At 42.3% G+C, this 15,805-nt stretch overlaps 1 protein-coding gene across 1 annotated transcript in view; it reads left to right on the forward strand.

The window, feature by feature from the left end:
- Positions 1 to 15,805, forward strand: part of LOC150077636 (uncharacterized) — a 179,192-nt gene that overhangs the window by 65,217 nt on the left and 98,170 nt on the right. Inside the window, exon 4 of the mRNA XM_090385179.1 lies at positions 1,468 to 1,521. Coding sequence (XP_090241305.1) covers positions 1,468 to 1,521 — 54 coding nt within the window. The remainder of the gene's footprint in view (positions 1 to 1,467; positions 1,522 to 15,805) is intronic.

Here is a 15,805-nt window from a genome sequence, read left to right on the forward strand (position 1 = left end):
TTATTATTAATTATTGATTTCACTTCCCGTACAACTGGTTGGCTAGAAGGGTGTACATTAGAATTATAAAAGCGTATATATACACATAAACGTGTACATTAAAAGGACGATTGACACTGTTTCACAATGCAGTGAAACAGTTAGTATAGTTGAAACAGACTACAACAACCGCACAATATTTAAGAACAACGGTGTATTCGGCCATTTTGTATGGCGCCGAATTGTGGGTGTCAGCCACCCCTACCCACATTGGGAGAATATGCGAGTGGATTCTGGCTGCTAAACTGGGCAAACCATAAGCACCACCTCCCTGAACAGTTAAGGACCACGCAGCTCTCTGAACAGCTGGTGAACTGCAGCGTTTACTAGACATCATTGCCTGGAAACGATTAATAACCACAATCAAAATGATGACTGGCAGGCACGATATCATCACCACGCTTCTGGCAGGTTTGTGAGTGGCGCATCCCACCATCTGCATTGAGAGGCACCAAATCCTTGAGAATGAAGACTAACAGACTGAAGATGGGTTTATACCCTCCAGATTCAGTTCCTTAAACGTATAGGAATTGACCTACTAAGGACCCTCACAGAAGATTCGAAATAAACCTCAGGGTGGGCGCTGAGGCTACTGTGGTGTTGCCTACTAGTTGTGTGCATTTTTGTCAAGAACTGCGTGTACTTATTTCAACAAGTGTGCATCTCGCACAAGTTGATTCAGTGGGGATGTGATGTTCAGATGAACTTTTGTATTGCAATTGCCAGAAAATGGAGTGATGAGTAATGCAGTATGATATCCAGCTGAGGATCGTGGGTGTGCCGAGCCCATACTCACCAGATGTGAAGATGTTCGTGTATATTTAACCTCTGTATTGTGTATTTTAGACATTCTTTTATTCGCATTTTATGGTAATCCCCTGGAATTTTTTGCTGTGAAGGGAATTTGTCTCTTACCAATGTGCACCTAATTTTAAATTTTAGTAGGACAAATAAAGGTTTATTTAATTATTTTTAATAATAATTCCGAATTGCAGTTTTCGAATGGATTCAAAAATGTATTCATTTTATTCAAACGAAGCTTCCGCTTTCGACCGAAATCCGCACTGCTGCTTCCTCCCACCTGGCTACTGAGGCGCCCGAACTCTACTTTAAATGCCCTTTTCATTTATTATTTAAATCCATCGATTCCTGAACGTGTGAACCCCTCGTCTGTCACGGGTGGGTACGTTGCAACGCAAATTCTATTTTCTATCTTTTTATTATTATTATTACTGTTGTTGTTGTTGTTGTTGTTGTTGCAATAAAGACTGTTCTTCTTCTAAATAAATAAAAAATAAATGAAAGCGAAGTCGGGCCACACCGAACAGTTCGAACCCTTTTTGGCACTCTAATTAGATGCGCTTTCAGTTCTTTTGCGCCCCACCCTTGCACGTGATTTCCACTAATCTGCGCGTTTTATCTCCGCAGGTGAAGCCGAATCAAGAGACTGAGCTGAAGGTCAAGAGTTTCGTCCCGCCTTTCGTAAGTATGCACTTTTCCTCTTTCTTCGTTTCGTGTGGTGTGGTGTGGTGTGGTGTGGTCCAGCCAGTCCCCTTTTCATCAGTGCGACAACAGACCTTCTCCTCCCCCACGAAATAGATGTTTCTTGAGAAAGAAAGTTCCCTTCAATATCGACATCTGAACAGGATTCGGCGCGTATTCATCACTTGTGAGCCAGCTGCGCATGCGTGTTTATGTTGTGTTCCTCCGTGTGTTTAAAATGTTTCAAAATTATAATTTCGCGAAATGCATTCAAAACTCGTTTTGCGTTTTCGTTCATTCTCGCGTGCACACGTTGCTTGAGCCTAAACCCCACCCCCTCCCCCTTCGCCACGAAGGTACGAGAACGCGTGCACCTTGAAGTGAGGGCCACTCTACAGACCCCAGTTAATCAAATACACCTCGAACAGGGCTTCTCGAGATGTGTGTAACGTGTAAAGTGTATTTAGTGTCTAACGGCACCAGGGGTTTCCCCCATCTCCGCGTTGCTTTCATTGTGGGTGTACCAGTTCCCTGGGAAGGCCAGAGATTTAAAAGTGTGTGGGTATTGTACATGTGTAGTGTTGTGTTATGTACCGTTGTTCTTATGGCCATTTAGCCCCAACGTTGCCCACACTCACTTGGCCCCGTGGAGGAAGACCAGGTACACCAGTATTACAATTATTTACTCTGGCAGGCCCTGCCACCTAATTTCCTGAGATTTCAGTGGCTAGGACTTATGTAAAAAAATAAAAAAATAAATAAATTGTAATGCAACACGCGGCGATTTTCAGGGTAAGACGCTAAGAGATTATTAGAGGCCAAAAGGGCATGCGTGACTTGATTTAAACAATTAAAATTTTGGTAGTGTGGGGCATACGCTATGATATTTAGTCAGAGTGGGGATGAGACTGAAGGCTGGGGGAAAAGTCAGAAATATGGGGTCAATAGGGAAGACGGCCACAGAGAAGGTCAGTGGGACATGCCCATGCTCCACCAGGAGGAAAAGAGGGGTGGGCGAGGGGGAGAGAAAAACAGCAAAGCCATCCCCTCTCTCCCCCGCCCAGGAATTGGAGTAAAAGCCCTGTGCAAGTGAGCACAGGTGTAGGATCGCCTTGTGGCGTCGGCAGCAAAGCTGCGAGTAGTCCCAGTAGTTGAACTGTCCAAGCCGTGAAAGTTCGTCATTCCCGGGATAGTCCCGACCTGTCTAGCAGTTAGTATATCCATTTTTGTGCAGGCATTGCATGAGCGGGTATCCTCACACTCGTCATTCATATTTCCGCGCCTCTATCAGATAGGTTGTTGTGCTAAGAGTCCGCGAGGTCCTTCCTTATTGAAGTTTCTTATATTCAGAAGTTGTGTTTTGCGCTGGAGGGGTAAGCAGCTCTTGCACAAGTTTCTCCTTATTATTGTGGTTCCCTGTGAACAGCAATTCGTGTTTTTCGCCGGGTGGACAACTCCTGCGCGAATTTGGCTAGTGCCTCGTACTCTTCGCATGAATCTAGTAGGTGCGACTCGAGATGTCTTGGGAAGTATGTGGTTGCTGTCATGTCTGCAGCGTGGGTCTTCTTAGTTGGTACATTCATACATTATGTGTGTCCAGGTTTCTGGCTCCCCACAAGAGCAACGTGGGTCCTCTACGATTCTGAAAGATTGCTCCTAGACATAAGCCCATCTCCACCTTTTACTCCTGTGAAAGCTCAGAACGTCTGCAAAACAGGCCTGAAAAAAGAGCGTTATGTCAGGCCATTTCGCCACCAGGGATTAACCAACACCTGGATCCAACCATTCTCTGTGTGTGCTGTAATGCACAAATCCTGCACCTACCGGAAGTAGTGCTATACTAGTAGGTGCCAGCAATCCTGCCCCCAAGGCTGCCCAAACTTGGAGGCCAGCGAAAAAAAAAAAAAAATATAAAAAAAAAAAAAAAAAATTCCAACTAAGAACAATGTATACTTGTTGAAACAAAAGCAACATTATACAATTATTTACAAGTAAATAGCAAATACATACACTTAGAATGACATTAACTTAACAATAACACTTAGAAACATTAACATTAACACTTGGATTAACATTATCTCCACTTAGAGTCCATCCACAAATGCAAGCCTGCATTTTGGTATCCAGGAGCAAAAGATCATCTCGCACTGTAAACAAGAAACATCCTATAAAGATGACATTACACGAAGTGTTCTGTCGTCAAATGTGGAGCACTTCCCTTAATTGGTATCCTGCAATAGATTTCTTAACTCCTGTCTTCTTTTAAAAACTTTGGCCCAGAATTCCTGAAGCAAAGCAAAGATGTCCCACCTCTGAACCAAAAGAGGTAAATTATTCTCCGTGAGGTTTGGTAACCTATTTAGTAATTCCTGCCTGTCTGAAGTATACAGTCCGCATTCGAGGATGACATGCCTCCAAGATTCAACCTTACCGCACGAGCAGTAGGGGGTCAGGTTCTAATCCTCTTTCAAACAGTTTGGACCTTAAGCCATGTCCAGTGATTAAGTAACTCGTGGTCATGGTTGGAGCAAACCAAGAAGACACCCTCCTGTCCATTGCAAAGCTTACGGCTGGAATGAAGCCTCTTGTAATGGTTCCATACTCACTCAAATCCCAGCAATTCACCAGCTCACCCCAAATTCTACGTTTTTCCTCCTTTATATTGTTATTTGGATTAGAGGTGATATTCAGTATTTGTAACGCCCATCCCTTCTTTAAGTTATATGCAATACCTCAGTAAAAATAATGTGAAAATCCAAGGGAATGGTTCCTGCAATAACCTGTAAGGCATTTGTCGACACTGTCCTTGGAGCGCGTATAACTGTAAGCAACGTTGTACGTTGCAGGGACAGAAGCTTGGCTTTAGTTGTAACCTTGGTAGCAGCTGCAAACCAAATACCAGCACCATAAACTACAATGGGAAGAAATATCGTCTTGTAGTACAATACCAGAGTTTTTTTGGATAAACCCCATTCCTTGCGGCAAATTCTAACAACTGCAGCTACGAACTTTTTGATTTTTTCATTGATTTTAGTGACATGTACATGAAACCTGAGACGATCATCTAAAGTTAAACCCAGATGTTTGGTGTTCTGTACATATGGAATTTGAGTACCATATAGGGTTACCTTTGGTGGCCTTCCATAATCGAAGTGGTGTTTAAACACCATGAAATTGGTCTTGGTGACAGAAATCTTTAGTTTATTCAAACCCGCCCATGCCACTAAATTATTCAAAACTGACTGAATTTTTTGTTCGAGAATTTGTCTTGATCCTCCCTGCACCGCCACCACCAAGTCATCTGCATATGCAACTTTGATGAACTCATCGCTATCCTTCGTGAGCCACTGGTCTAGCACTGCATTCCAAAAGAGAGGTCCCAAGACTGAACCCTGAGGGCATCCTCTTGAAACGATAGTCGTGTATGATAAATGCTTTGCACGTACTCTAATTTGTCGGTCCTTAAAGTAAGATTTTTTCAGTAAGATCAATTTTTTGATATGGCCGTCATTCAGTGTAGCCACGTGTTCTGGAGCTCCTGAATGTTCAGTTATTTTGATGTGTTTAAAGTGTTTTTTCCCACCGGAAAAGTGTGCCAGCTCAAAGAACTTCGCAAGAGGATTACGTGGGTGAGAAATATTTGTTATTACGAAGGTTATCTTGTCTGTACTCTCTCATCATCTACTAATCCCTTTAGGCTTAGCATTCTGCTAACGCTTTGCTGTAGTCACACACGCATTGTGGACAGTTAGGCCTAGTGGATAATCCTTGGAATACGTCCATAAAGTTTTGAATTGGAGCGAGTGCGTGCGCGTATAGTGTGTGGCAGCCTGCGAATGAGCTCCGATTATAGAGTGCATGCGCGAGTAGTGTAAGGTCGCCCCGAACGAAGTTCTCCCTATATCATGCAATATTAGTGTTTCTTATTCTCGCAAGTAAGCAATTTATATCAGATGGTTCGTCTCATCGTCGCAGATCCCATAGTCACGTCTTCTGAATATGATTGTTTTCAGGTAATCTTCTATATTAATTTTATTTGAAACTATCGCTTAGTACAGTACTGTATACAGGGTGTTTCAGTTAAACGTTTCAGGACTTCTAAGAGGGGTAGGGTACATCCTGACAACTCGAAATCATATAGCAATGTGGGGTCGGAAATGCTTTCCTGAAGCGGTGTTGTACACAGAAGCACCATAAAGAAAAGAGACCGTAAGTGAGAAATCGTTTTAATAATACATGAAAAGAAGCAAAAGGTACATGGATTAAAGTAAGTGTTCGAAGTTTCTTCCACGGGCTACAATGCACGCCTCACATCTCCGACGCATGGACATCCGAACATTCTGGAATACTCCAGGCGAATTTCGAATTTCTTCGGCAGCTACTGCGATTCTTGCAACCAGCTCCTCAGCATTGTCAACAGGGGTGTCATAAACTAGCGATTTCATATGACCCCAGAAATAAAAATCAAGACATGATAGGTCGGGTGACCGAGCAGGCCAACGCACGGGACCACCACGTCCGATCCACTGTTGACCAAATGTGACATCCAGGTAGTTACGAACATCTCCGCTATAATGGGCAGGGGCTCCATCGTGTTGGAACCACATTGTCTGTTGCGTCGATGCAGAAATCTGTTCATCTCTCAAAAGTTGTGGCAATACTTGCTGCAGAAAGATCAAGTAGATAGGTCCGGTTAGACGACACGGTAACAGGTAAGGTCCGATGAGGTGATCTCCCATAATACCGGCCCATACATTGACCGAAAATCGAATCTGTGCTGCACGACGTCGTATTGCATGCGGGTTCTCGACCGCCCAGATATGGTCGTTATGCGTGTTGAAAATTCCTTCCCTTGTGAAGGATGCCTCATCGGAAAACAACACTTCAGCAGGAAAAAGGGGATTTGTAGCACAGTTTCCAAGGTACCACTGTGCGAAAGCAATACGAGGTTGAAGAAACTTCGAACACTTACTTTAATCCATGTACCTTTTGCTTCTTTTCATGTATTATTAAAACGATTTCTCACTTACGGTCTCTTTTCTTTATGGTGCTTCTGTGTACAACACCGCTTCAGGAAAGCATTTCCGACCCCACATTGCTATATGATTTCGAGTTGTCAGGATGTACCCTACCCCTCTTAGAAGTTCTGAAACGTTTAACTGAAACACCCTGTATAGACGTTACTCAAAGCCTATCTAACCCCGTTTCTGAATGCTAGAAGAACAAGGTCAAAGGTGTGCCTAATAGGCTAATTCCCAAGAGTAACCTGCTAAAGGGTAGTAAAGTTAATCATTGCCGAAAACTTTACAAAACATTCCCTTGGTTGAACATTTTTGATCACGCAGTTTGTGGAAACTGAACTTAAAGCTGTGGAAAGAGAATACTCAACGAAAAAATGCCAAATAATCAATTCAACTGCGCTATCTGTAAGGTGCTGAAATCAGCTGTATTTCTGAGCTGTCTTTCGTGCAAGAGGGGATTTTGTAAGCCGTGCACCCCCACAGTGTTATGGAAACTGAATAAAGAACGGCGAAAGGTGTGGACATGTGATATTTGTAACAGAACGAGCAAAATCAACAGAGAGAATGAAACCGTAAACCCACGGAAAGCAGACAGCAGCATCCTAGACACTGACCTCGACAATTTCACATCACTGACATCATTACCGCCTGCCGAACCTTCTGACTGTCTTGTTACTAACGAAAACGGAACAGAGATTGTTTGTAATGGTTCCAACACAAAAACTATTATGCCTGAAAGCCCGATGGCCAATACTGACCAAGTAATCACCAACGATTTAATTAGTAGAAGCCTTACAGAAATCATCACTGAACACACGAGAACTATCACAGCCCTACAAACAGATAATGCAAGGATTACGTTGGACAAGATGGAGAGAATTTTTGAATGCGTCGCTGATCTCTTCACTGAAAACCAGTTTCTGCGGGCTCAAAACTTAGAAATCCTGCAGGAAGTATCTCATCTGAAGAGCCAACTTGAAGAACTTAAGAGCATGACTATGAATAGTTTCACTTCGAAGCCTGGCCAAGGTGCAGGATTCCCATTCACCTCTTCTATACTCACTAATGGGATGACACATAACGAGAATGATGTAACAGCATACAATCAGACTTCCGCACTGAAAAAGAACCCAATGCGGAATCAAAAATAAACCTATGAGGTATCAACTTATGAAAGTAACGCTGCATGTGTAGATCCCCTAGCTCTCTTTATAGCAGGCCGAACGTGCACACCTCACCAGCTTGACGCACCGAATCAAATTTTGGATAGATCCATGATTACAAATACCATTCATCCCAATTCTGTTAGTAGACACTGTCAGGAAACTCCTACACAAACTCACCTTGGCCCCACTCGTGGGGTGAGGTTGTCGCCGGGCCGTCCCCTCATGTATCCAAAGGAAACACAACGAAGGAAAAGCGCCAAACGGCAAGGATGGTACCTGAGACACGAAGAAACAAGAGATCGAGAAGATCATGTATAACTGGGACAGCCCCAACTACTTGGCTCAAGACTAGTGGCAACGTAGCACACATCGACCAACAACCCACTCGCAAAAGGCTATTCATCTCACGATTGGCTCCACACACAACCTCTGAGCAAGTTAAAAATGGCATAAGTGATAATTTGAATATATCCGTTGATGTATACCAACTACCCACAAAATGGCCTTCTTATTCATCTTTCAGATTAGACTGCAACAGTACCCAATATAAAATCCTGTGTCAGCCATCCACTTGGCCTCAAGGGTTCCTCATCAGGCCCTACTTTCAATCTTCGCCCCCCCACCAGACTTCAGAGGCACAGCCAATCAAACCACGATCACATTCAGGGTCCAGTCAACCCCACTAGCTGACTCACTACCGAAATCATGAATGGAAGCCAATTCACAATAATTCCTGTTAGGATATCTGAAAGAAACACCTTAAAAAAGAGAGAGAGAAAGACCGCAGAGGGTACTAAGGAATATCCCCAGACATAATAGCATCTCTATATTCTATCAGAATGCCCGTAGCATCCGTAACAAGCTTGAAACTGTAGAAGAACTTCTACTTTCGCACAAGTTTGATGTGCTTTGCTTAACAGAAACCTGGCTTGGCCGAAATGAGGAGCATTTTCCATATGCAGTGTCGGCTGGATATAATGTGATCTCTGCTCCCGACAAGACAAAAGGGGAGGTGGAGTGGGACTCTTCTACAAAACACCGCACATACTTGCTACTAAGAATTATAAAAGTCAGTCCACTAAGTTAGAAGTGCTAATTGTGTCATGCGAATTTAAATCTGCTCGCATTGATTTTGCAGTTATATACACCCCTCCAGGACCCGATGCTGAAACCGTCGACGAGATAACTAATTGGCTCATTCATGGGCTCCATCACTCAGGAAGGCATGTTATCTGTGGAGGCTTTAACTTTTCCCCTCAACTTGTTCATCTTCAGTCCAGATTGCTAAATAACCTTCACCCATTAGGAATCCATCTGATTAATAATCTCCCGACCAGAGGTGATCACCATCTTGATCTTGTGCTATCATCGAGCAATTGTGAACTTGATTCTACAACAGAAATAGCTTTTCAATCTGATCACATGCCAATTTTAATTAACTTATATTTTCTAACTCCAAATTACAACGTCTCGACTCAGGTCCACACCAAGATAATAACGAGCCCAAAATTACTCAACATTACTAAATGTCTAGAAGCAGCCACTGCAATTCCTTGGAATGCACTTGAGCAATGTGATAATCAACTTGCCTTAGACCTTTTAACTCGCTGGCTCATCACAATTTCTAATTATGTAGCCTCAAAGAAAATAAGGATCTCTGAACGTACGAGAGGAGGGTGGACTCCTGAGCTGAGTAACAGTTTTAAGCTTAAACAGGAACTGTACAAACAGTGGAAAATGACAGGACTAGCTCCGGACCGAATTGCGTACTCCAAAGGACGAGCAAGCTTCAACCGCCTCAAGTCTCAAGCCATAAAACATCACATTGAAACCACACTTCATAAGGGCTGTCCATCATACCGACAGAAATACTGTGAACTCCCTCCACAGTTTGATCCTGAAAGGTGGATGGACTTTATTGCACGAGTTCAGCAAAACCAACATGAGCCTAGTGATATTCCCATGTCTGATGATGATGTGCCCAGAGATGCACTTGAAACCATTCAATTAACAAGACAAGACCTTTTGTCTGCGATTAATAAGTTGCCTGCAACTGGTACAGCGGGAATCGACAAAGTACCACAATTTATCATTAAATGTTTGAGCCCATTTCTAAGTGATCCGCTCCTAATAATTTTCAATAGCATATTAAAAGGAGAATTTTTCCCTCCAATATGGAATTTATATTCTGTTAGGCCACTCCCAAAAGTTTCCCAGCCAACTGAAGCCAGGCACTTTAGACCCATCTCTCGTTCCTCGTGTCTATTGAAATTACTTGAAAAAACAGTACTGAAAACACTTCCACGCACATTCTCCCGCACAGGCCCCAGCAAATTCATTATTCGTTGCAAAACAGATTAACAGTTAGTAACCTGATTATGACTACTAATGCAATCCTTGGATCATTTGAGGAGAAAGAAGAAATGGCAATCACATATCTTGATTTACAGGCTGCGTTCGATAGTGTTCACATCCCAGCCTTGCTCAAACTCCTTCGAAATTACTATCACATCACAGGCTCAGTATTGAAGTTTCTGACATCCTTTCTTCGGAATAGAATCATCCAAATGTACATAGGAAAACAAAGGTATACTAGACAAATACAAGCAGGCGTTCCACAAGGAGGAGTCCTGTCCGGAATTCTTTTCACTGCTATCATCTACCCACTAATACACAATAGAACAGATATGATATCATATGCAGATGATTTAAAGATCTTCACAAAAATAAATTTGACCGATGAAGCCAAAAACGCCACAGTAACCATCAACAAGACCTTATCAGAAGTACAGCAGTACCTCAAGAATTTTGACCTGCAAGTGAACCCTGAGAAATCTGCCATCATGGTATTCTCTCTTAAACCCATACCAACCATAATTCAGCCTGCGATTGACGGAGTCCCGATCCCCTGCGTTGAAAAGCAAAGAGATCTGGGTGTAATCTTCGACAGAAAATTACGATTCCATCACCATATAGAAGAACTCTGTGCTAAATTCAACAAGAAACGGTGGGTTGCCAAGCAGCACTTGCTACACATTCACAACATAAATCTGATATTAGGATGTATATCAGGATGATGATTTTTGGAAGTGTACTGTATGGAGTAGAGTTGTGGGGCTCAGCTGCAGACACCACAATTAAACCATTAAAAGCCGCTGAATACTGGCTCCTGAAGTGGGCAACCTGGAAGTGTCATCTCCCACCACAGCAGCGCACAACACCGATGGCCAACGCGCTGAATTTAACCAGGTTTTCAGCAGTAATGCACGAGAGAAGACTCATCTTCACCGTAAAAATGATTGCCGGGAGAGTCTCAGCACCCAACGTTTGGGACACCGTGTGCTGGCGGATTCCCCAACCAGGTCTCCGCTCCACTCCCAAGCTTCTTGCTCTTCCTTCGAGACTACATTTGAAAGATCGGTTCCTCCCTTATCAGAAGCTCCACCTGGTTCAATCCCTGGATGCTGACTTATTTAAAATCATAGATGATAAAAAGTATAGACGGATCATCCTAGATCTGCACGTGGTCTCCAGGACTACCAACTGATCTCAGATCGTTATGGCGGGGCAAAAGACTCTCAGAAAACTGGACTTGAGGAAAAGCTTTTGTTATCACAATTTGTTATTTTGTATTAGTTTTCCTTTCAAGTCAATGTTATCTGCTATGAGTCCTTTTTTTTTTTTTTTTTTATTATATAATTTGCTTATAATTAATCTTTACAATTCCTTTATTATCTCTGCCGTTTGTTAACCTCTGGCATGGTGCCGTGAAGGGTATTGTATGGTCGTGGTACCTGCGTGTACCGGTGAACTGTACAATAAAGATCTTATTTATTTATTTATTTATCTGAGGACTTTGAACAGGTAGTCATCACACTTTGCCAGTTGCAGTGACCTGAGAGTACTCTCCCACCAAAGGGAATCGAAAGCGCCCTCAAAGTCAATAAAAACAGCAAGAACATATTTGCTGTTTGCCTCCTGAATGTAAGTCAGCAGGGTTGAGATTGCGTCCTCAGTGGAACGTCCTTTTTTGAATCCAAACTGGCAATCAGAGGAGAGTTTATATTCTGTAAATAATTTTAAAATCCTTAGGGCAATCATCCTTTCAAATAATTTGCCAAGATTTTCCAATAAAGTGATGTATGCTCTGCGGTTTGTTTTTGGCTTTCCCGGTTTATGCAAGATTTTTAAGAGCGCAAGCTTCCATTCAAGAGGAAAAAGCCCTCTACCAAGCATTTATTAAATAAGTTTAATAAAATCTCAGGGTTTAATAAAATCTAATTGAAAAAAATTTTTCAATTAATTGATTCTCAATGAGGTGAATGCCAGGACATTTTTATGGTTCAGTTTAGCTCCTGCAGCTCCTAGCTCATGCAGCTCCTAGCTCATGCATATTAAAAATGGCAATTTCAGTTGTCAATTTCAATTAAAGATTAATGCGTCTAATTTCCGCTTGTTCTAATTACCGCTTGTCCATATACTGCAAGTCTTCCGGAAAGAGGCTACTCACTGTCCCTTCGACTGTAGATTCCCAGTCCGAAGTTTCTTGATTCTCTCTAATTATCGTGTTGTAAATTTCACCACACAAAAGTTTATTTCTTGAAAGCTTATACATTATACCCCAAGGGTCAGCATTTCCTGTTTCCTTCACCAGACGTTGCCAACAATTTTGCCTGCTATCAGCAATTGCTTTATGGTACCTCTTCTTCAAGTCTCTGTAATCATTTTTCAAAGCCTGAGTGTCTGCGTCCGATAGATGCCTATTCCTTTGGTATGCTTTTCGTGCTTGTTGAGTTTGTTGTCTCAATTCAGCTAGTGCCGAAGACCACCATGGGACAGAAGTTCTTCTTGTCTGTTTTGTTTTCGTCGAGTAGGCCATCGCCTGATATAAATGACATTGAACCAGAAAGACATATTCTTTTGCTGTTAAGGTGTTAATGATTACTTTGTCATCTCCATTGAAAATTGTATTCAGATATTCACGAAACTTGGTCCAGTTCACCCTGTCCATCAGAAAACGCCTTAAATCCCTTATTGTTATATCCACTTGTTTATCCTCCGGTAAAATCGAGAAGGTGATTGCTCGATGGTCACTATTAATTAGATACGGATTGACGTCCCAATTTTGCACCCTATCCACCAGATTAATGAAGCTTAAAGTAGCATCTATATTTGTCGTCGAGAATGTATATGGTTTATTTGGCAAGTTCTTTACACAGAGATTATGATCCAAGATCAGATCAACCAACTGCGCGCCTCGAGCATCAGAAAAGCCACTCTTCCGAAGTGTAGACTTAGCGTTGAAATCAACTGTAATTAGTAAGTTGTTAGCTGAAAATCTGCTACATACCCTGTCAAGTGTGTGTAAGGCTGGCTGAATATCTTCCGAGGGAGGAAAATACTGGGAAACCAGATAAAACGACTGGTCCCTGGAGGAAACCAGGATACAAACTGTGGTAGCAGAACATTCACTTGAGATAGTTGTTATTACTAGTTCACTGTTAAAGATATTAGTTTATTAGTTTAGTTTATTTCTCTTAGGAGAACACCCGGTTACAGCCACAGGCTAGAGGGTGAACATACATATACAACTATGTTACAAAACATACAAATATGTTACAGTTATGAAATACATGAAATACATAATATCTGATTTATAATTATCTGGAATATAGAATTTTTGAGTTATTAATTACTTGCAAAGGCTTTTACTACCGTAAACTGGTAAGAAACATAATACCATGACAATTGAAGCATTCCTTCTGCTTAAACACACACACAAATGGGAGTTTCACCGTATTTACATAAACACAAATATTTACAGCCAAACAACGTACAGCATATGAAACAACAGGAATGACAGCGATACAGCAAAATTAAAAATTTGAAAGTTCAATTTTCCCGCAGTCGTCTTCTTCTGTGGGGATTAGAGTTGTGTAGGTAAGGCAATCCTGACATCTATTTCTTGATGGGGTCGGGTTTCCTAAAGCCCAGTGGCTTGTGTCTGGCCAAACAAGGTGCTGAAACTGTATCCTTACATCTGTATTTGCAAGTAAGAGTTTCTGAGAACTTCCTTTCTGTAGGATTTGCAATTGCAGAGCTTTTCAGGATTGATGTTGAGGTTGTTGAATAGCTGGATGGTGTTTGCTGGAAAGAATCTTCCGAGGCTATCCAACTGCCTAAATGCCGCTTTCAGTTGTGGTTCCTTATCTGCAACTCGTCTTGATTTTTCGCCGGGTATTTCTATCCACTCTCGGGCTTTCGGTGCGTCCAGTCGTCCCGTTAAAAGCTGAGCGAGGGTCATTATGTTTCTTGACGTGATTATTTGTCTCCAGGGTGTGACCTCTAAATTGGAGTATAGTATAGCTCTTGAGATGGTAAAAGGCTTAGCTGAAATTCTGTTCAGCCATCTCAAGAGCCAGTATTCGAGTCCAAGAAAGGCTTTGATACTGCATTCGGCAGCTGAAGACCAGATTTGTGCCGCGTATAGGGGAATAGGAGTAACACATCTGTTGATGTATTGCTTCATCAGACCGGGGTCTCTAATACCGGTGAGCTCCTGCCTGGTTGCCCAAAGCGCCGCGTATGTTTTGTTACGGATGTATGCGAAGTGCCGGCGGAAGGTCAGGCCTTCGTCCCACTTGAGACCAAGATCAATGTGTGACTGTGCCTTTTGGATGAGGATGCCGTTCACAAATATTTCCATTTTGTTTGGCTTTATTTTATTTGTGAAAGCCATTCAACTGCAGCCCGATACAATCTAGGTACTCTTGAAGTTCTTTTATTTTAGTATTAGCCATTTGGTTGTGGTAGTCAGCTGATTTCTGATCTCCTGAGGTAATAAAAAATTTTATATCATCAGCGTATGTGATGAAGTGCTTCTTATTCTGGGCTAAGAAGGGTTCGAGGGCTATGGCAAAAAGTGTGGCAGACAATACTCCTCCTTGTGGGACACCTTTATCAACCTCATACGTTGCGCACATGTTTTCGTTTGTCACCGCAATTTGTCTGCGCCAAAGAGTGCTCTTTAATAAATGGAGGGTATTTCCTGTAATGTGAAAGTAGTCCCGCAGAATGACTATGAGAGCTGGGATGGATATGTTATCATACGCGGATGCCACATCTAAATAGACTACGTCCACCATCTGCTTGCTGTTTAGTGCATGCTGGATCCTTAGCAGTGTCCCCATGAGGTTGGTGATGGTCGATCTCTGTGGAAGTACTGAGTGCAGGTATTCTGGCCTGTGCTTAAAGCAATGCTCGATAATGGTGTGCAGGATTGTTTTTTCAAAGATTTTTTGCAATGAGCATCCGATAGCGATTGGTATGAAGTCTTTTACAGATTTTGGGTTTTTTATTTTGGGGATAGGTTTTACAAAGTAGCTTTTCCACAGCTTCGGGAAGTTCTCCTCCATCAAAATTCTCTGGAATATGTGTAGTAGAACATCGATGATGTAATCGAAGATAATTATGGCGGCCTTGGGTTGATCGTCCCTTGAGGCAATAATCCTTGCCGAAATTGGATATCCTATAACTTTATGCGCTGAACCCCCTACCTGAGAAGAGTAATACGGTTCTTGCAAGCATACAATATCAAACCCCAGATCATCAGCAGCTTTCCTAATCTCGTCCGCCGCTGCACGAGATCTTTGCCCATTAATTTGAAGAATTTTTATTTCGCCGTATTGCAGGTTAACACTTGTTGAATCAATTACCGTTGTATTATTCATGTCTGGTTCTTCAGTCTGTCAATTCAACAGCTTTAAGATACTCAGGGCATTTATTATCAATGACCGAGTGATTACAATCCCTACCTCTACGTTTACAATTAACGCACTGAGGTGGTTCCTCCTTGTGAATACAGTCAGCAAACACATGGCCTCCACCCCCCGCAGTGGCCATAAGATACAGCTTTATAGGAACAAAGCTGCGCACTGTGACCATATCCCAAGTGTGACATCTGAAGCATTTGCTTACAAATGTAAACTTACGAAAAATATGTGACGTAAAACCTAGATAAAGTTTGTCTCTCTGAATCACGTATCCCATAAGGCGTGTGCTGAAACCAATAACCCAATTGGTCACTCTGGTTCCGGT

The sequence above is a fragment of the Mastigoproctus giganteus genome, chromosome 11 (assembly GCF_048544385.1).
Source record: "Mastigoproctus giganteus isolate SK-2022 chromosome 11, ASM4854438v1, whole genome shotgun sequence".
NCBI classification, from domain to species: Eukaryota; Metazoa; Arthropoda; class Arachnida; order Uropygi; family Thelyphonidae; genus Mastigoproctus; species Mastigoproctus giganteus.